We start from the raw sequence: 23,040 nt of genomic DNA, 5'->3' as shown, positions 1-23,040 counted from the left end.
GACCTCAGGTGATCCACATGCCTCAGCCTCCCAAAGTGCTGGGATTGTAGGCGTGAGCCACCTCGCCCAGCTGATTTCATTTTTTTATGGCTGAATTATTATGCCTATTTTAGAAACTCCTGGTTTAGTGTATCAATTCCTGGCAGTCTTTCTAATTGTTAGACATCATCGATAGGAACAAAAAATACTTTAAAAATTACACCCCCCCCCCCACACACACACATACACACACACAGGAAAAAATCAACAAAGACTAACAGAAATCTATTACAAAAATTTTGATGTATTTCAAAAAAACTTATGAGCTAATGTGACTATGAGGAAAATAATTTTTAACTTTCTTTTTCATTGTCTCCCTCTATTATATATCTTGGGATGCCAAAATGCTATCTTTCCAGAATCCCTGATAATGAGGGGTACACAGGAGACAGAGTTCTGACTAATAAAGTCTACTGGGCATTTCTGAGAAAACTTTGCTTTCCTGCTATAAAGATTGCTAGTCCTGCATCATTTTGTCCTTTCTCCTTTTATTTGGAATGTGGATATGATGATTGGAGCTGCAGCAACCATTCGGAAAAGAACAACAAAAAACCCCACATAGACCTTGGCCTTGGAAGCCTTGAGCTTCTTTGGACTTGGTAGCTTGAGCTTGGTAGCCTTGAGTCAACATCTTGACTGCTAACTTGTGGATTTTTTTCTTGTACAACCCTCTTTCTTACTACTGAAGAAATTTCCTAAAAGATGTATCTCCAAAAGTACAGAGTAGTAGATGGCATGTATTGAAGGCTTACTGTGTGCCAGGCATACACACTATCAAAAGTATTCTATATTCATTATTTCATCTATTCTTCATGACAGTCCTGTGAGACAAATACTGTTATTACTTTCATTTCCAAAATAAGAACAGCAAAGCAGGGAAAGTTTAATGATCTTCCTCAAAGTCATACAATTAGCCACAGTTGAGACTGGCCCAGGCAGCCTGATTCTAGAGCCTCAGCTCTGAACCCTCGCCACCTGCACTGTCTTGGACTGGAGGGGTGCGTGATGGAAAGAGTCAGGTTAATGGTGTTTGTAGGGACTGGACGTTCAGCCTCTAGTTTTGTCAGAAGGGGGAGGAAATGATCCTCTCACTTCAGAGGGATCTCTTCTAGAATCTCAGAATCAGACAGAGAGGTTTATCCCTCATCCCATCCTTCAATGGCAGATTTGAGTAGGTCTGTGCTTGGAGGCTAAGCAGAGCAAGGACATAGCCACAGCCTTTCTGTAGCCAGTTTTTTTTTTTAAAATTGAGAATGAATAATTTTTTTAAACAAAGGAAAGAATGGGAACAAAGAAAGGAAAAAGAAATGTAAGAGGAGAGTATAGGGAAAGGAAAAAGAAGTGGTGAGAAAAAAGAGAAGAGTCCAGACTAGAAGAATAACAATAATATGGAGCTTATGGAAAACACAGTGCAGGGAAAAGGAATCAACCAAGCAATAAAGCAAACTGAGTGAGAGTAAGGAAGATTATGAGGAGTATGACGTGGTATTAGCAAAAGCAAAGGATGCACAGGAAAGAGTAAATTGACATGGATAGGTGGAATCGATATCATAGAAAGCTGAGTTGATGTGGAATACAAATGTGAGGACTTCTTGCTTTTTTTTTTTTGAGATGGAGTCTTGCTCTGTCGCCAGGCTGGAGTGCAGTGGTATGAATATTGGCTCACTGCAACCTCCGCCTCCCGGGTTCAAGTGATTCCCCTGCCTCAGCCTCCTGAGTAGCTGGGTTCTACGGGCCCACACCACCATGCCCGGATAATTTTTTGTATTTTAGTAGAGATGGGGTTTCACCATGTTGGCCGGGATGATCGTGATCTCCTGACCTCGTGATCTGCCTGCCTCGGTTTCCCAAAGTGCTGGGATTACAGGTGTAAGCCACTGCGCCCGGCCACTTCTTGCATATTTTTAAGGAAAGAGATGACAAGGAAGACAAGCCGATGGATTTGGAGGACAGGAAACAAACCTGGCTTCAGAATATTAGCTTTACCTTGTTCTGAGGACTAACAATTACTGAGTCTTTCCTATTTACCAGATGCTTTACTGGGTGCTTTATGTATATAACGTCACTTAATGAACACACAACCCCATGAAATAAACAGCATTATTATTCCCCTTTTACAGGTGTGGAAACTAAGGCTTAGAAAGGTTAACTTCCTTTCTCAAAGCCGTGTAACTAGTAAGAAGCAGAACAAGAATTTGAAGGCAGGTTTCTCATATACTTCAGGGCCCAGGCTCTGAAGCTCTGTGGTGATCTTCGCCACTAATCAAAGTCACATCTGATTAAAAATGTTCAAGGTGGGCTAAAAATACTTAATGTTTTCCAGGACATATTAATGAAAAGAGTTGCATCCCCTAGACTTGTCCTAAAATATATACGTTTTCATTACAATACAAATGAAAAAAAATCCTAAAACTAAGCAAAACAGGACTTCTAGTTAAAGACTTTCTCTGCAAAGCTAATTTTAGAAGATAATAGAAGAACAGTTAAAGTGATTTAAAAGAAATAAACTCAAGAATTTTACACTAGACTTGTCGTCCTTCATGAGTGAATACAGAAGACATATTTGCAGGACTGAGAAAACTGACCATCAACAAATACAGACTCTGAAGATCAGAATAAAATAAACAATTTAAAGTTTTATTTCGATTTATGAATAACTCAAAATTTAAAACTGTAAAATGTGTAGTTGTTATTAGAAAAGACCTAATGATGACTCCACAATAAATTGAACAGAATTAAGACTTAATAATTGTTTTAAAAGAATTCTTCTGGGGATAAAAAATAATAAAAAATAAATTAACAAAAATGGTCTGTTGCAGAAATCCAAATTATGATATTAAAGATAGGGAAATAAGTAGATGAGGGCATTAAAGTAAATGTAAGCCATGTTTATATAGCAAGGAGTCAAAGGTGATAACTCTTCTATTACAAAACACATTTATTTTAAAATACGGCTTTATTTACAACTATCTATAAAATATGAAAACTAAAAATTAAATAACAGACATAGATTTTTTTCCCCTGCACAAAACATATACAGAGATTCATGAATGGGAGAATTCATTGCAAACAATATAACGTTTTAGATTCAAAAACACTTAAAAGGACAAAAAGTTGAATTTGTTGACAAAGTGCTATCTAAAATAAAGATGTAACAGCATGACACTTGTGCATCAAAATGGATGAATCAAAGACTTTAAGAAAAAAAAAGTAGGCTGGGCGCAGTGGCTCACGCCTGTAATCCCAGCACTTTGAGAGGCCATGGTGGGCGGATCACTTGAGGTCAGGAGTTCAAAACCAGCCTGGCCAACATGATGAAACTCCATCTCTACTAAAAAAAAAAATAATAATAATAGCCAGGCATAGTGGCGGGTGCCTGTAATCCCAGCTACTCGGGAGGCTGAGACAGGAGAATAGCTTGAACCTGGGAGGTGAAGGTTGGAGTTGCAGTGAGCCAAGATCGCACCACTACACTCCAGCCTGGGCAACAAGAGCAAAATTCTGTCTCAATTAAAAAAAAAAAAAAAAAAGAAAAAATAAGTAACTGATGGAAGCACAGTAGTGTTCAGATAATTTAGTCCATTTATGTCAGGAGAAAAACATATAGGATTCGTTTACATTATAGTTAAAATTTAATAATATTGAAATATATGTCCTACAAAGAGTCATTTTTTTTTAAGACTTCACAGATCAACTTAAGAGTTTGTAATGAAAAGTTGAAGCTACATTGGGCCAAAAGGAAATTTCAACAATTGCCCTAAGCAAAAACAATACCTCACCAAACACCAGTGTTGCTGATAATCTAACCCTATTATCTGGACACAATGTAGTGAAAAAAAGGTCAATAATAAATCTCAATAGCGACAAAGTTTGTTTAACACTTAACAGTACTTTACTCAATTGTCATTCTATCAAAGAGCAAGTGAAAATATCATTAGAAAATGACAGTCTATCAAAAGTGTGTTCAGAGATAAATTCACATCTTTAAAAAGTTTTATTAATATAAAAGGAAAGATAAATGAACCATGATTCAGCCAATAAGAGTCATAAAAGAATGAAGAGGAAAACAGGAAAGAAATTTTAAAAAGAAAGAAAGAAAAACAGAAAAAAAATTACTGATAAAGAAATCTCAAAACTGGACCTTTGAAAAACAGTAATAAAAAATCTAACCAAGAAAATAAGAAGAAAACACTAATAAATTCTAAATATTAAGGCAGTCATAAAAACCAATACAAGAGATGTTTATAGTATTAGAAAATACTGGGATTACTTCTAAAAATGGCTTTGAGGCCAGATGGTTTCCTTCAAACATGCGAGAACTCTGATCCCAAGGGTCTCCGGAGAGAAAATACAAATTGCAAAATTCCATAATTTATTTTGTGAATTTAACATCATCTGATACCAAAAACTTGCAGAGACAGGCCAGTTTCAAGGTCAAACCAACGTGGGTTAAAAGCTTGACTCTCCGTTTACTACCCATGTTACCTTATAGATGAGAATTACATGAAATATACCAAAAGTATACTTTAGAAAATGCTATTTATCTGCTGTAGGTACACAACTAATGTTAGCTAGCTGCTGTAATAATAGCACAGAACACACATATATACACACACATTAGGTAGTAAAAGAAAATCTCAGAAAAATAAACTCAAAGACATAAAACACGCTAAAATGAAACCAATAGCATATTAAATAACTAAATCTGATTCATAAATATAAGCAGGGAATAATATTAACAATGTATTATTCTAATAAATCATATCAACAAATCTAGTATGAGAAACTATATAGTCATCTAAACAGATACGGAAACACCCAAATCTCATTCCTAAAGATAATACAAAACAAAAAACTCTGCATAGGCATTATGAAGAACATCTAAAAGAAACACAAACATTGACAAAAAGTGAAACAGAAGGTAAAAAAGAAAAAAGAAATCAATAGAAAATCAGGATCTAAGTGTGAACCCTTACTATCTCATAATATTTAACATTTTTTGAAGGGTTAACATAATAGAAATAATACTGTGATGATATCAGCTTCCTTATTTTAGTACTTTCCATATACCTAAGTTCACTTAATCCTAGCAACAATCCTGTGATTCTGAGTTACTGACCCAAATTTCAGATGAAAAAACTCCAATTAAACAAGGTTAAGAAATACGACTTCCACTTGCTCAAGGCTATCCAGGAAATAATAGTAGAGGCAGGATTGGAACAGAAGTTAGCTTGACTCCAAAATCTGAACTTATAATGACTAATCTGTACCACTATCCAATAAGAACAAATATGAAAAATTATTAAAAATAGACAAGTATTACTATCATCAGATGCTATGAATATATTCTGAAAAAAAAAAACAAGAAAATCAGCTATAATATAATGTGAGTTAAAGGACCTAGAGATAAGAAAAACATACAAAAATAATGGCTCTGTTATAGATAAGCAATAATCAGTTAAAGACATAATGGTAATAGCAAAACAAACAAATATTTGCTACTCCAAAAAATAAGTCTGAAAAACTATGAAACTAAGGACAAGTCTGATACATTAATATGCCAATAAAAAGAAGATCTAAACAATGTAGAAAGATTTTCTTGATTGGGAAAACTTGTAAAGAAGCCAAGATTTACACAACTGTTATAAATTGCCACTGGGATTGTTTTTGGAACACAAAAGACTGGTTCTAAATTTTATCTGGGAATATGAACAAATAAGAATGCTTAAGAAAATGTTTAAAATACGAAGTGATTCTGTAATGTTTAAAGATTTGGTAGAATATAAAACAGAAAATGCTAAAGGAGATCCTCATAAATGCAACAACTTAAAAGAATACAAAACAAACTGCTTTTGGAGGAGATAGATTACTTAACAAATGACATTGGGCAAATAGGATCCCTATAAAAACTCAATTTACATCCTCATACTGGACAACAAAATAAACTCTAGTTGGTTAAACTTTAATGATGAAAAATAAAACAAGAAAACAGCATCGCATATTGTCACTGATTTATGGTATCTAAAAATCAAAACCAGTGAATTTATGAATATAGGAAGTAGAAGAAAGGTTACCAGAGGCTGGGAAGGGTGGTGATGGGGAGTGCTGGGGGGAGGTAGGAATGGTTAGGGGAGGTCAAAAATAATAGAAAGAATGAATAAGACCTACTAAATGATGGCACAGCAGGGTGACTATAGTCAATAGTAACTTAATTGTACGTTTAAAAATAACTAAAAGAGTGATTGGATTATTTGTAACTTAAAGGATAAATGCTTGTGTCATGGATAGCCCATTCTCCATGATGTGATCATTACACATTTCATGCCTGTATCAAAGCACCTCATGGGCCCCATAAATATATACACATACTATGTACATGCAAAAATATTAAAAATTAAAAACTCAAAAAAGAATAAAGAAAACACTACATGAAAATGTCAGTCATTAATTAATAAATGTTGACATAGGAAAGAGCTTCCTAGCCTGAGGCTTTTTAATCTGGGGTCCATGAATTCCCCTAAGGTACAGGAAATTCCTTGCCACATGTAAATCTGGACTCATTTAGGGTAAAACATGCATAGCTTCATCAGCATATGTAAAATTCTCTAGGAGGTACAAAAAGATCAGGTATGCCTATATAATTGAAGATTTCATAAAGGACACATATATTTGACTAAATAATACTTTTAAAATAAATTTAAAAATTCCCTATTTCAAAACAATATAAACAATACCTAAAAGCAAACGAAAAATTAAAAAACATTTGCTGTAACTATGGCCAGAAGGTAATATGTTGAGTATATGCAGGTAAGACAAATATGAACATGAAAGAGTATTAGGTGATTAGTAGAGGATTCAAAGCATTATTATCTTTTCGAGTGACTTTGAAACACACTTTTGAAATTCAATTTGAATACTAGTCCTCACAATTCAAAAATGTCTCAGCACCTAATTTCCAACAACTGAATGGAGACAGCACCCACAAAAACTTGAAACCTTCTTTAATCTAATCTTGCTTGATTGCAGGTTAGAAAAAACATTATTTGGTTAAAAAAAAGGTTGGTTTAAAAAAACAAATGGGAGGGGAACAATAAAATGAACAACATGATCTGAAAGGAAAGCAAAATGCAGATTAAAGACAAAGTATGCAATATTTTTTATAGTAAACATGATGCATATATTAAGAATATTTGGAACTAGCATCATAGCATTAGGAGTTATACTAAAAGCTTAAAACATGCTTAAAGTTGGCTGTGTAGGGAGACATTTGATTTACATGTCTGCATGATTTATATATATGTTTTGTAAAATGTGTTATTTTGATGATAATATAATTTAAACTTATATTAATTAATTTGAAGATATTATCAAAATAATACATCATATAAATAAACACCTAAATTTTAAAAATAGTTCTATTGCTAATAATAGATTATAATGGTCATGGGATTGCTCTTCCTGGTATCTGTCAGTATTAAATAAATACTTATTTGCTTCTAAGATATTAGTGGCAGATGAAATCAGTAGAATGCTTGCAAGCACCACTGTGATGAAAAAGGCTCTCAATCTTTTGGATTTCAAAGACTGGAACTTTGTTTTTCAACTTGGGAATCAAAGTGAGATTCATCACTTTCATTGCTAAGTAAGGATAGCATCATTTCATACAAGTAAGAAAATGTCATGCAAAAACAGTATATATAATCAGAATGAGTCACTTTAAAATTATTTTTTAAAATTAAAAAATATACCTTTGTTTTAAAAATAACCTACATTGCCATTGTTATTCACCTTTGCCTGGTGACCCCTGAACACTCTCACTGAATAGCATCTCTACAGACCAGACGGTTTCTGGGCAACCTTCCAATGTTACGATTCCTCAGACAAACTGATAACAACTGCTTTATATTCCAGGTATGGGATCCCAAATGCTTGAGAATTTTAGCACAATGAAAATTATAGAATTGAATACATCTGCTATGGAAAATTAGGCTATCAGATGTCAATTCCAATGGCACCTAAATTCAGAGCCATGAATAAAAATTCAGCATGACTAATACGATCACTCCTGTATCATACTCTCTCCAGGAAGCTCGCTACGACATTCTTCCAAGTTGTTCGCAAAGGATTCCAATAGCTAAATGACAAGCAGACTCTGCTGAGAGCCCTTGAGAGACCTCACCTCCCTATTTTAAATCTCACTAGAATTCTCTTCCTTCGTACCAACATTCCCTGGTTGTGTACCAAGTTTTTCAAATAAATTCGAGTGCTCACTGAAGACTACATAACTGCATTCTTGCTGACTAGATGAACAATTTTAATCTGTGAAGTGATGCCAGTTTTCAACCTGTTTTCAATCATATATAGGCAGGTTTCTAAATTTGTTATAGGAATGTAAAAACTATGGATCATTCAGGTATTCCTCTTTATCATTTGGCCTTCTATTAAGGCTTGGTTGTGATTGCAAGCTCTATTAGACGAAAAAGGTAAGATGTGCTTAACGTTGCCAGAAAGCAATAACTCAGTAAAAACTCACAAAAACCAAGTGTAAGTTGAATCACTTTTATGACTCCAGTTGCAGCAAAAATGCTGTCATCTCCTTGATGGCCTTGCCACTTCTTTTCCCTATTTGCCATTATTCATCCTTTCCTACTCTTACCCTACCATCAATCCTTCTAGCACAATATAATGCTTTGTTTGATTTTTTCCTTCATGCCAGATGTAATTATCTTTAATCTCTGCCTCCCTTGACTGAAATGTAGGCTCTATTGGAGCCAAGTTCAAGGCCTCACACACATTTGTGCTCAGCTTACTTGACTGTTCCTGGCAGCTCTGGCAAGGACCATGCATGTTTTGTTCATAGATGTATTCTAGTTCTTAGCACGGTGCCAGGCACATACCGAACTAGCTAAACATTGCAACTATGACTTGTAAGATGTATTACAGGTTCAGAAATGTGAAAAAAAAAGTTTGTTTCAAAATAAGGAAATTATGGTAACAAGCATGACTCAATAAATATTTCCTGAATGAATCAATCAAGATTTAGAGTTTAAACTTGTTGGCGCGATATCTCACTAACTACAGATACCTGAATAGATACCTATCCATACTTTTGAATAACTGTAGGGAAAGTTCCTTCTCTCCATTTACTCATTCATTCCCTTTACGGTTTATAGTGCCCATTTGTAATTAACCATGTCCCGTTACAGTACTTAACAAAGAAAGGTGATATGGTAGAATGGTGGGTTCTGGTGTCACATTACCTTATATTCACCTTCCACACCTATCACCTGTGTGAATTCCTAACCCTCATTTTCCACATAGGAAATGTGGTGATAATGCCTACCTTAGAGCACTGCTTTGAGGATAAAATGAGATTACCAATATAAACACTCAGCTCAGTATTTGGCATAAAGCATTCATCGAAGGCTGACTGCTGTTTTTTTCCACCATTTTATCTCTTAATTTTATCTTTTTGCACTATGCAACATCTCCACACTCAAGGGGGAACAATGGCAAGTAGAATCTTTTGGGTCACAGACAGGATGTCACTGTCTGATGTACTACAGTCTTTACTGGTAGGGATGATACTACCAGGTGTCACAGACTTATTGCTTTTTCTGTGATATGCAAACAACATAAACTTTTACTTCATCTTAGTCACACATATGGTGCTTACTCAATAAGGTTCAGAATTATGAATAGAGAAATGAAAACTTAATCTAAGATGGTAAGAAATAATGCAATCTTATAAATATCCAATGTCTTTCTTTTTGTGTTGCATGTTCTATTCCAGGTATTACAGTTTATTTCACTATGAATGTGCTGCTTGGAGCTTTCAACACATCAGATGTCATAATCATCTTGTTGATGTCAGGATGAATAAAATCTTACATGTTAGTAAAATGACATGCTTTCAATCTGTCATTTTTATTTTCCTTATTTACTTTTCTCTCCTATTGATGGCAAAATGCATTATGATTATAAATTTTTAAAGAGGAAAAAAAGAATGTTGGTATCAGTTAATACAAAAACTAGATTCCAGTGTCACTAGGAACAATTAGGCTCTTCTGAACAAATGACACCAAACAATTTTAACTTTTATGTGACAAAAATGTCCTGGAAGTAAAAAATTATAGGGCAAGACAATGTAGCCATAGGCTAGATCAATTCAAAACTCAGCCCAAGAAAACTTGGCATATAAACAGATTAAGTTTGAACTATGTTTAAATATAGAGTAGAGGAATATAATCTGAGAATTTTCAAACACAAAAACAGCAATATTTGATGAAGCCATCCAATGATATATTATGCAATGAGTCTTTTAATACGCTTTGACTAAAATGATTAAGTAGCAGGCTATGATGTGAAACTAATGGACCCTAAAAAAGTCATCTTCTCTTTTCTTAGCAAGAAAAATCATATTTGATGGTATTTGGGGTGTTACCATAGGCACTATCAGAACAAAAATTTCCTGGCATTGAGTAAAATCCACAAACCCTCAAGAGACTAAATTTAATACTAAATTTCACATATTTCTTGTAAACTCACTAATATACATCAGTGGAGTTTCTAAGCAATCTTATCGGGTAACTGCATAAAAGTTAATTTGCTAACACTCTGTTTAAATTAAAAGACACAGAAGCAGATGAGCAATTTGTAATGTAAATAATATTCTCTGTTTTCTTTTACTTTTTTAAAATGGGAACTGTCTCAGTCATTTATAGCAATCATGATCTCCGGGTAGGCACTTTTTGCAGATTAATTAGCTGATGGGGAGGCTGGTGTACCCAAGGACAGTCAATAATTGCCAGAGAAATTTGCTACAGGTCTTGTTGCAAAATCTGTAGGCCCAGAGACTTTCTTGTACAACTGGATTTTTATGCAGCTTCTAATCCCCAGAATCCCATGGGGAGAATAAAGGGTATCTATTTCCATAGATGATATCACAATTTACCTGAGTTTAGCAAAGAAACTAGATCTTGATTTTTTTGCTTTTCCCAAAGGCACATATGTCATTCATTACCTGTTGGCTATACCTACAAAATATACATCAAATCTATCCACTTCTCTCTGTCCCCATTCCCATCACCTTGACCAGGCTACCCTAATCTCTCCTGCACTACTACACTGGCTTCCCAAATGGTTTACTTGCCTTGCTCCAGCACAAACTGGATATTTATAACATGAGACATTTCCAACATTTGACACTTGAAAATGATACTTGATCAGCTATACAAGGAAAAGGTCTGGTGATTGCAACAGGACTGACAACTATTCTTTGGAAAAAGCAATCTTTATTATTATAGTAATAAGAATAAAATGTTTCTAGTGACTAATACATTTTTCAAAATACAGCTAAGGAAAAAGAGGCAGTTAACAGTCTCCTAAGAACTTTTCTGTCTTCAGTTCAGTTTCTGAGCAACTCAACTATCCAACATGTTTCTTAGTTTTCTCATATAGGGAAGGAGTTGGAACACACTGGCTACATTTCAAGATAATCCAAGGTGAATGAGCCTGTTGACCAGGGCTTTTCCAGTTATAATAGACATCTCTGGAAGCTGTAGTTTTTGAAACCATTAGTTAAGGTACAAAGTTGAGTCCAGGAAAAGTTGGCTTCTACATAATTTGAACTTGAGAAGGACTAGAGGACAGAGTGTATTGTCTGTGTATATGTAGACATAACAAAGCTATTTTCATGCACAGTCCTGGCAGAAGGCCCGTGGTAACTGCTCTTTGGGTCTGGTTACAATTATTTCACTATAGGGAATAGTTCAGGACAGTACATCCCTTCTCTGTCCGCTAGGCCTCAAGTCGAAATGTGCATTGTTTTTACCTTATAAACCTTTTCAGCTCTCCTCCCTTGTTTTCTTTTAATTCTCTTCACCCTCTTCAGGCTGTATACCCCAAGCATTCATACCAGAAATTTCAGCAAAATTTTAAGCCCAACATACAACACTGCAATACACAAAAAAACTCTAAGAGTATATGAAAGGAAGGGTGTGTGGAATACCTGCTTCTTTACCCTTGTAACTGTGTGGAATCAGGGCACATATGCTTGTATTTCTCTCTGTGCAAGTACTTCCTAAGTTCTAATTGAAATAAATAAAACTCTCTTAAAAGGAAAAGCTTGGTATGCCCTCTGCAATTTTACCTCAATAAGCAAATACACTTGTGCTCCCTGCCCACTGCAGCATCTCATAGAGTTGAATGTGGCCCTCGGGAAAATTTTTAATGAGACATTTTATACTAAAATGTGTTTTCAATTTAAAAAAATACACAGATGATAAGACTAGTTTACAGGATATCAGTACTAAGATGCTAACCCCAATATTAAGAAATGTTTATGTCTATCCTTCCTATGTGGCCTCCCTTAACAGTGCTCAGTTCTAGAAATATGAAGCACCCCTCGCCCCAGTGAGTACTTCAACTCAGAGCTGGCTTGTTTAAAACTCCAGAACCCTTCTCGACTGTCCCACATATTAACTTCTCACAGTCACTGTATCCCAAATATTCTGGTCATTTCCCTACAATTTTCCAACGCTGGAAACATGTAGGTAAGAGAGATTATAATGAAAGGTGAAACAAAGACATAGAGTGGTTGATTCATCTGAATTATGTAAGATTTATATAGACAGACTTTTTAGGTTTACAAGAAATGCAGATGGTCAGTTTAATTTCCTGAGAAAATTTTCAAGATGGATTTGTGAAATCAACAGCATATGGTGTGAATCATCCTTTGGCTCAACACTTCTTTAACTTCTCACACTTTGACCTTTCCATGTCTCGAATGATCCCTTCCTCCAAAGACAAAAGGTAGAGGGGACTCCCTTGGAAGGTGAGAGAGGGAATAACATTCATGTCTTTATTTTAGCCAGGTGAGGTCCACTTCTAGCAAATGATAAATCAACAGGATGAGAGATGAGTTGAGGCAGTATGGGAGAAAGAAGTCTCTAATGAATATCAACTAAGGATATGGAAGGTAAAAGTAACTAGTTGAGCAATTGAACTTCTCTAGGACTCAGTTCCATTGTACAAAAGGTAAGGTTGGACTAGATGAATTAATTTAATATTTGTTGAGAATGGACCTTGTTCAAAACATTATGCTTAGGTGTCGTGGAGGATACAAATTTCTATGGAACCAATGTTCCAATTTGAATCGTCAAAGCTGGGCATTTTTATTTTCATCCAAGTCCTGCACCCTCTACAACCCTTCCCCCAGAACGATTTCATTGACTTCCTTAAATAATTTGCATATATCTGTTAGTGTACATTTGCTTCCCTAATGAGAATATAAAATCTCCTGAAAGCAAGTGATATATAATATTTTATACATATTTGAATTATGTCCTGAGTAACTTAGTGCCTAGTATGATGCTTTAATTTTTTTGTAGTGTTCAATGTATTTGTTATATACTCATAAATAAAGATAAGATATAATCCTTATTCTCAAGGAATTTAAATTTAATTTGCAATAGGAGAGAAAAGATAAGTAATAAGGAGAAAGTAGATGAGCCTACCTAGAACCATGTGAATGTGTATATGTCTGTGTATATATAAGATACCAGAGGGAGCTAATGTTCAATATGCACCAGGTGTATTTCTACTGTAGAAGAGCAGCTGTTATTTTAATTTATTTTCTAAATTTAGATCTAGATATATTGGGTTTTCTCACAGTAGGGTATTCTTGTGGCCTCTGAGATATGAAATGTAAGAAAAAGGCTTTGCGGTCATTTAAAGCAAGAATTTGTAGGAGATTCTTTATACCAATACCCTTTTAGGAAGTTTTAGATAATTTCAGAAGTTTCAACCTGACTCAGTCCCCTTTATTTACCATTCACTGTATATAGTGTAACATTTCTTGATTACTGAACATATATTCTTCAATTTTCCAATGAAAGACCCTTTGCAATTAGAAGCAGAAAGGTTTCTTTGATGAACTTAATTTTTGTATTTTCTGAGTTGATGCTGATATTGTTACATATGAAATATTCCACTAAAATAAGCTTTTCATTGCTAATAATTGCAGATGGGTGAGGAAAACTTTCAGTACAATTTATTATTCTGAGCACTCTGTACTTTCATGAATGTTAGTTATTTTGACTTTATTTTATAAACAATTTTATACAAAACATCATTTAACAGCAAGCTCTTTTATTTTTTTCCTCCCGATAGATCTATAGCACTGGGAACATATACTAGGACCTGGATGCAAAACACTTTTCAAACATAAGGTGTTCTGCCAGGTTGCTAAGCTAAAATTAGTACAGCCATCTTTCATTTTGGTTTTTCATTTAATAAACCTGCTTCCTTGCATACTCATTTTATTTGAACTTTTTGAGTTAGGCTATGTAAAAAGACATCATTTTAAGCAGCAATCGCCCAAATGATATCCTATAATCACTGATTACATGTTCCATATTCATTTAGCTGAAACACCAGAAAGTTACCAAAAAAAACCCACACACAAAAAAATCATACTATTAAACATTCTGAACCAATAAAAATGTTCTGAGGGTACCACATCACAAAAAAATTGTTTCTCCCCTCTCTTTTAAGATTAAAGTATTTTTTATTCTGAAATTGTCCATAATTTTTAGAAGCATCTTTGAGAACAAGGAGGAAATCTCCCACTTTAGCAGAAAGGCAAGACTCATGATGAGACTGTCAAAGGTGGCTGTAGAGCTTAACACAACCCAAAGCAAAGAGGCTCCAACCCAGGAAAAAAAGGTAATGGAGAAAGATTTTCAGAGGAACTGAGAATTCTTCTAGTCTTGGGAGCAGAACAATTTCATTCAAGTATCTGCGAGCATATTAGAGTGGAATTTGTTGCAACACATATTCTTATACATCCTGTAGAAAAAGGATGGCCTGAGAGTCGTACTAGCTGTTACAGCAAAGTTATTTCTTTTTTCTTTTCTTTACTTTTTTTTTGTTTTGAGACAGAGACTTGCTCTGTCCCCCAGTCTGGGGTATAGCAGCATGATCTCAGTTCAGTGCAACCTCTGCCTCCTGGGTTCGAACAATTCTCTTGCCTCAACTTCCTAAGTAGCTGGGACTATGGGCGCGTGCTACCACGCCTGGCTAATTTTTATATGTTTAGTAGAGATGGGTTTTGCCAAGTCGGCAGGCTGGTCTCAAACTCCTGACCTCAGGTGATCCTCCTGCCTCAGTCTCCCAAAGTGCTGGGATTATAGGCGTGAGCCACTGCTCCTGGCCATAGCAAAGTTATTTCATGATCAAACTTGTTATGTTTGGAAAAGAGATCTGGATACTTTTAAGTTTATCTGTTTCTATGTTTTGTATTTCATTCCACTTCTTTTTCTTTCTCCCCCACAACCTTTTTTTTTGAGATAAGGTCTCATTCTGTTGCCAGGGCTGTAGTGCAATGGTGTGATCATAGCTCACTGCAGCCTTGAACTCCTGGGCTCAAGAGATCCTCCTGCCTCAGTCTCCTGAGTAGCTAGGACTACCGGATGTGTTTGTTTTCTTTTCCCTTAGTTTCCTGGGAAGGTTTTTGAATGGCAGAGAGGCCAATGGTAGAAGCAGCATCACAGAAGGAACCACAGTCCTACCCATGCAGGCAGACATCTGGAATGTAAGGAAGGGAGGCTGGGGAAAAGCTCAGGACCTAGTTTTCTCTAATGTTCCTATGACTGAGTAAATACAGTAATCTGGTGATATTCAGAGAAATAAATTTCTCCTGACAGTACAGGGATAGCTAGGACATGCAGTCAAATAGGGACTGGCAGACTCTTGCAGCTTTTCATTCAAAGGCTCAGCGTACCCAGTTACTGAATGAACCCTGGCAGGCCATGCATACCCAGCGAGTAGGGCAGTGTCCTGAGTCATAACTCTGCCTAGAGCTGTGGCTTTCTCTCCTCTCTTCTTAAAAGAGCGTATCTTGTAGATCTTGCTCCTCAACTTGTGTTAGTAAAGGCTGAATCTCAAAATACCAAGGTTCAAGTGCTGTTGAGAAGTAATAGTGTAAGAGGAGATTGCAAGGGGTGGGGCTGGGTAAATGAGTGAGGCACATATACAAGGATTAGGTTTAGTTTTAGAGCAACTGCAGCCTTAATGCACTGTTACTGGAGCTCCTCTCTTCAGTTTCTTAGTTTTAGATATGTTTCACATTAAGCTGGAGGCCCAATGCTTATTGATGCTAATTTAATATCAATATCTGACCCACCCTTTTAGTACTCAGACCTCTTTCCCGTAATTTTCAGCTTCACTTTACAGGCAAAGATTGAGCTGTACAACAAACCAATGGAGTTACAAAAAAAGGTTTGTTTTTTCTGAGTTTATCAGATAGTTCATCATCCATTTTGGCCCCACAATTAGAGTGGACTGTTAACGTCTTAAAACACAGTGCATTTTCCAGGTAGCCTGTATCTTAGGAACCTCCTTCGACTCATCACAGTTGTGTCAAAAATAGATCTTTAAAAATGCTCAAAACGCAAAAGAGAAAAAAAAAAAAAACAATTGTAGTCTTTCAATGTGTTATGCAGTCCAAAGTGACCTTATCTTAGGTTATTTGAGGCATAAAGCAAGATTTTTGCATTTCAGCTTAAATCGTGATTAAAAGAACTGGTTTTTTAAAAAAATAATAGTGTTATAGTAATATCTCAAAGAGCTGAGTATCACCTAATTCTATGAAGCAATAGTTATAGTATCAGGTTGCCAAGTTTTAGTTTGAGATAGCCTTTGAGGGGGAGCATGGTAGAGGAATTCCTAATGTTTTTTCTTCTAATATTTTGTGGACAGAAACATATTCCAGAGAAACAACCTAGAATTTCAGAATAAAAACAATATATTTTTCAAAAATCCTGGGTACAGTTCCCCAAATTAAAAACACAGACACTTAATTGAGACTTCCGCTGCCAGAACACTTTAGTGAAAAGTTGTAAAGTGAGAATTTAATAGGGTAAGTGCCAGTTCCTTGCTAAACCCAAACTTTTAACACCTTAAAAGATGTAATTTGTTGAAAATGACTTCATATTTAACCTCGTCAAAAAGAAAGAAATCCAAATGTTCATGGGAGCTTGGATATCTCTCAATCTCCAGGCTTGGGCAAGAGGCCACCCAGAGACAGGGCACCATATCCAGAGCCCATGTCCTTCCCCCGGTTTCAGTCCAACACATGACTTAGCAATTTGCTGTATCCACGTTATATTCAGGTCCAGCTGCCTTAACTAGGCTCTCCGTCTTACAGAGGGGCAGCTGTGAATGCTGGGAAACTACCTGTGTCCTGAGAATGAACTAGCACGATTCTTTTCTTTTCTTGAGATGGAGTCTTGGCTCTGTCACCAGGCTGGAGTGCAGTGGCGCGATCTCGGCTCACTGCAACCTCCGCCTACTGGGTGCAAGCGATTTCCCTGCCTCAGCCTCCCCAGTAGCTGGGACTACAGGTGCCCACCACCACACCGAACTAATTTTTGTATTTTTAGAAGAGAAGGGGTTTCACCATGTTGGCCAGGATAGTCTCGATCTCTTGACCTCGTGATCCACCCGCCTTGGCCTCCCAAAGTGCTGGGATTACAGGCATGAGCCACCGCGCCCGGCCACATGGTTCTTATTGTAATCCCTGAGCCTCTTCATTATCCTTGTATTCCTTCTCTGTCACTGGCTATCGCTCTACTTCAGGGTGCAGCTAGATGAATGGGCCTTTCCCTTCCTCCCTAGGGCAGAGGTGCAGGGCTATTTTTAGAAAATCGCTTATATCATTAGTTCAGTTCCTTTTTCTTATGATCCTCCTGCAGGGAGAACCTCAGAGAACAGGCCTTCAATCCCTATTCTAAAATTGGACAAGACATGTTTGGAATTCAAAATTTTTTCAGAGATGATGCCCATAACATACATGATACAAAATCTCCAGCGGGGTCTGAGCCAGCACTTCACAATCAAATACATGAATATTTCACAATAAATGTTATAAATAATACTGTAAATAGCCTCAAATGAGTTTATGGCAAACTTTGCCAAAAAATGAATTCTAGTGTTAAATTTGCAAAAGAACGTTCAGTTTTCCTGGCATTTAGGATTTTAAAATTGAGGACAAGAGATATTAGATCTGTATTATTAGGTTTTCAAAACATTAAGGCAAATTAACCTATTTGTTCTTAGAGAAAAAAGAGATGAGGACCTATTTACAAATAGCCTAAAGGGGTCTTTCACAGTAATCTTTTTGACATAGAATTTGACTATACTGAACAGGATTTGATATAAATGGGTTGTCCTCGTCCCTGGCATATTCTATTCTGCAGAGCCAGTCTGTGACTGTGCTATTGTCGTGGAATCGGAGCTGCCTAGTCATGCTTCAGAGAAACAGACCAGAAATGGGCAGACCTAACCTCTCTGGGACGCTCAGGAACATTCCCAGACTAGAATAAAAACCTCAACAAGGCAAGAGAGTTGGAGCCAACTGGCATGCATGTGCTATGACTCCACAATAAAGTAATTACACAGTTTGATTTTTTAAGCATGTAAAACCAAAAACCTTATCTTCTTCTTAATATAGGGGAATTTTTTTAAAAAGCCCAAACCTTTGAAGTTTTAAACGTGGGATTGGGAAGATTATATTCTAGGTTGTCATGCTAGGGGTCCTATACAAGGGAAGGGGTACGTTTTCCCTGAGATCAGGGGTTGTCACCATTGAAGACATATAGAGATCAAGGCTTACTTGGCTTCCAGGGCCAGTGCAATGATGCCTGCAGCCATGGGGGCTGAGGCTGACGTCCCAGTGTGGTTGTCCGTGCAACGCTGCCTCAGATCTGTAGTGATCTGGAAAACAAAGTGAAAAGTTTAGATTTCTGAGGCCAATGTGAGTCACCTGCAAGTAGAAAGAGATATACTCATAAAAATAGAATGGGGGTATATGTTAAATACTTGTTTTAAATTCCTTGTTCCTACACGCCTGTAAATCATATCACTTCCAGAGAATTGACTGTGTAGATCAACTCTGAAAAGGGAAGTGTTTGGAAACTGAACTCCATTTCCGTTCAAACCAGGGTCAAAACCAGGGTGAGCTTATGGATGAAAACATAAAGATCGTGCAAATACCTCCTTAAATTCTGCTCTGTAAGCATCTTGCTTGCTTCTCCCTAGTGCCAGTTCTGGTTAAAACTGAAGTTCTTTCCTTGCCTCAACATTTTAAAATAATCAAACGCATTGTATCAAATCCAGACACTGAGCAGGCATTGGCAACATACAGAATAAAAGTACATGGTCCCTGCAGCCTAGAACTGTTACCTTGGGGAACCACAGATTTCAAGCCAAAAGTATGCTCTGCCATAGAAAGAACCTTTGGTTGTGGACCTGTTTCTAGAATCAATAGAAATGTTGCATGGATGAACCAAGACTTCCTCAAAGATATAACATGGATACTAAAAATAAGGCTGAAGCCAGTGTACTTGATATGCAATTACAGCACTAAGTGTAAGCTTGTATATTAGAGAAAATTAGTTATTTCTCCATTTTATTTTTTAATCAAAATGTGAGAACTAAGTCATTTTTATCCTCTTGGCTTAAATCCAGTTCACTTCAGCTGTGACGGAATAATATTACCATCCAGCAAAGGCAATGTTTCTCAACCTTTGTTTCATTATTTTCTCACTATGGAAAAAATACATTAAATTTAACTTCTCCTTTAATACTATGGAATAAGATTCTGGAAACCACCATAATAGCTCTAAGATTTTTTAAATCCTCCCTCTTGGACAAGAATCCATTTTTTGCCCTCTTTGGGACAGTATCACCTCTGGGGGAGTATAGAAGTCTGTGAGAGGAGTTAGTGGTCTCATTGAAGTTCTTGGAAGGCTATTAGTAAATCTGTCTTTGGCATCAAGGCAAGTATATTACCATATATTACAGATAAGAAAACGGTCATGAAAGGTCCCAGAAAGGTGGAGGGGGATCCAGGCAGCTGAAAACAAAGGCCTCTCCTTCAAAGTGCTTCCTTCAAGAGGAGTGTGAAAATTAGTTAAATTTGGTTTGGAAAGAAACTTGATCTTCACAGGAACAAAGTGCTGTATAGCTCCTTAGAGACAGACTCTCACTTAGAATTTTATTCTATGTCACATGAATATGTCTAAGTAGACTCTTTTATGACCTCTCATGGATCTAGATAGGCATTCTGGCTGATTTCGTTTCACATGAGACCATAAGTTCTTACTATCCTTTCTTTGTTCCTTTTGACAACTCTGACATTACCAGATTATCTGTACTAGATAGGTGTGGGTACTGATATAAAAGGAGTGAAAGAATGAACAAAGATCTATAGAACTACATAGATATGGTGGTGGGGGAAGGAGTCAAACCTTTCACTACATTTTCCTGAATGAATGAATGGTGTGCAAGAACCCTGAAGCCATCTACTGAACCTCGACATGTGATGCTTGCAGGATGTTTGGGTAAATAGGGCCCTATCCACTTTTATGTTAAGAAACTGTCTGGGCTTTTCATTGCTGAGTTTAAAAAGGTATTTTTTTATTGTGCTAAAAAACATATAACATACAATTACCCTCTGAACAATTTTTATGTGTACAGTACAATGTTGCTAACCATATATGTACAAGCTTGTACAATATCACTAGGCTTTTTCATCTTGCAGAACTCAAACTCTGTAACCACTGAACAGTTCCTCATTCTCCCTCCCCTTGCCCCCTGGCAACCACCGTTCTTCTTTCTACTGCTATGTGTTTAATTCCTCTACATACCTCATGTAAGTGGAATCATAGAGTATCTGTCTTTTCAAAACAGGATTATCTCATGTAGCATAATGTCCTCAAGGTTTATCCATATTGTACCATATGACAGGATTTCTTTACTTTATAAGGCTGAGTATATTCCATTATGCCACATTTTCTTCATCCATTCATCTGTTGATGGACACATGGGTTGCTTCTACCTCTCAGCTATTGTGAAGAAGGCTGAACATGCACATGGGGGTGCCGCAATCTCTCTGAGACCCTGTTTTCAGTTCTTTCAAATCGGTAATTCCAGAAGAGGAATTGCTGGATTGTTAAAAGGAATTGCTGCCTCATTTGAAATTATGCGTGAATTTGCAGCCTGATTTTCCAAAGCCCTGGTCCCTAAGTCAATGCATGAACACACCAGAAGTAGCTTGTTTCCAGGTGTCCAGAGCTGCTGTTGTTGAGACGGCCTTGCCTGCATTCTTCCTATTTTATCTCACCCCATGGTCACATTCCTTTGTCCAAGTTTTATTTTTTTTCAATGACTTGTGCCTGGATTCAAGATTTTTCATGATATTTTCCCACTTGGCTCTCCTTGCTTATTCTTCAGCTGCACCAGACATTTTCAATGCACAGAAACAAATCCAGAATAAACACTCCAAGTGTGTGTAGCACTTGAGTCTAATAAATAACCATCTTCAGCCAACCTCAAATGTGAACAATCAAAATTTTATGATCTTGCATTTGCAACAGTAATATGCTTCGTCTGCATAGTGACAAGGTATCTATGCATACAACTTATGTTTTAATATAAAGCTACTTAGTACATTTATATATAAACACCAATGAAGTGTTAAATGCTATTAATGTTGGCACATCTGTGTAATTCCAAATCCCCATTGTGTTATAATTTTTTTCTAAACTTGACTGGTGAGTAGGACTGGATGGAGTGGAGGAGAAAGGTGATGGAAAGGGGTAAAGTTAAAAGGAACGGGGAGAAAAGAAACAAAAACATCCCCACTCCCTTCTCATCCTGCTTGAAATGGAAATTCCAGCTGGGTCATTTCAAGAGGAAGTTACTATCAGAGGTGGCAATATTTAGGTGTAAATTACTGGAAAGATCTAAGGCAGGGTTTTCGTCATTAAGAGAAGCCACAGCATCGGAGTTTTTGTGTCTATCTTTAGAAATACAAGGCAAAGGCCACCAAAGAGCAGGCAATCTTGAAGAAAAATGACGTTATGAAAACTGGAACCACATGGAATATCCCCATTAATCACAACACATGTATATAGGATCTGACAGTGTAATTTAAAGGCAAGTTGCATTCAACAGTCGGCCCACTACATAGGGCGGGGAACACAGAGATTCTACATGCAAGCACTTTCACTTTAGATTCCACTTTAAATAATGTCTCAGAATTTGGTTTAAATCCTGATGGCACATATTGCATGCTCCAAATTCCCCCAATTCACTACACAAATCAGAAACAGAATTTTTCTCCAAAGAACTTCTCAGATTGCTCAAGAAAATAGCATTTGTGCCCATCAGAGTGATGGAAACTGGAAAGGACACCAGGCCCTGAGCCAGATCAAAGCTGTCCTGATCAGCAAATTAGATTTTCAGCGTCTCTCAGGATCAGTAGCAGATGGTTTTTTGGACTCCACTGTGTTAGGGATGTCATCTTCCTTTGATGACAAGCGGTGGGTACTGTTCAGGTTTAGACAGCCTCCACTAAGATGAACCATCACTTTTTCTCACCCTAAGCAATTATGTCCTAATATTTCACATTTCATTACTTGTTCTGATTGGACCTTTGATTTTAGCCTGTTGATGTAATTCTCCAGGGAATCTCAGTTCAGATTGACTTTGGCCATAAGTGACAAGCTTTTATAGCAACCCCACAGTCAAGAGTTTCTCTCTCCTTGATATCTAGTGATCCGTTTTACTTTGAAGGTGCCATATTGTCTCATATCTGTTAAAAGAGCAACTGAACAGATATTTTTGAAACATGAAATGATTTTACTGTCTGTTAGGTTGAATTTGTTTCTGGTGTTGATTTTGATTTGAACTAGAATTGTGCCAAGAAAGCTGTTTCAGACACAGCTATGGGGGAGAAGGGCAGAAACTAAATTTTAAATGTGTCAATGACTAAAATAGAAGAAGCTGATTTATTAAGCACAGTAAAATAAAAAAGAACTGAAGACTAAAGAAAGCTTTTTGTGTCCACAGAAGTCACAAAGACTGGTGTAAAATTCAGTCATGACTGACAAGTCCACACAAAATCCCACTCTCGTGTTGCTAAAAGAATCTGTA

General features: G+C 36.6%; 1 protein-coding gene across 2 annotated transcripts in view; it reads right to left on the bottom strand.

Annotated features, from left to right (window-relative positions):
* PCSK5 (proprotein convertase subtilisin/kexin type 5) overlaps positions 1 to 23,040 on the bottom strand; it is a 461,615-nt gene that overhangs the window by 228,501 nt on the left and 210,074 nt on the right. For both annotated transcript variants that reach the window (XM_034967553.4, XM_024930148.4), the window contains exon 9: positions 18,716 to 18,816. In XM_034967553.4, the coding sequence (XP_034823444.2) occupies positions 18,716 to 18,816 (101 nt within the window). The remainder of the gene's footprint in view (positions 1 to 18,715; positions 18,817 to 23,040) is intronic.

This window comes from Pan paniscus, chromosome 11 (genome assembly GCF_029289425.2).
Source record: "Pan paniscus chromosome 11, NHGRI_mPanPan1-v2.0_pri, whole genome shotgun sequence".
Taxonomy (NCBI): Eukaryota; Metazoa; Chordata; class Mammalia; order Primates; family Hominidae; genus Pan; species Pan paniscus.
Note: the sequence above shows the minus strand (reverse complement) of the source record. Positions and strands in the feature narration are given on the sequence as shown.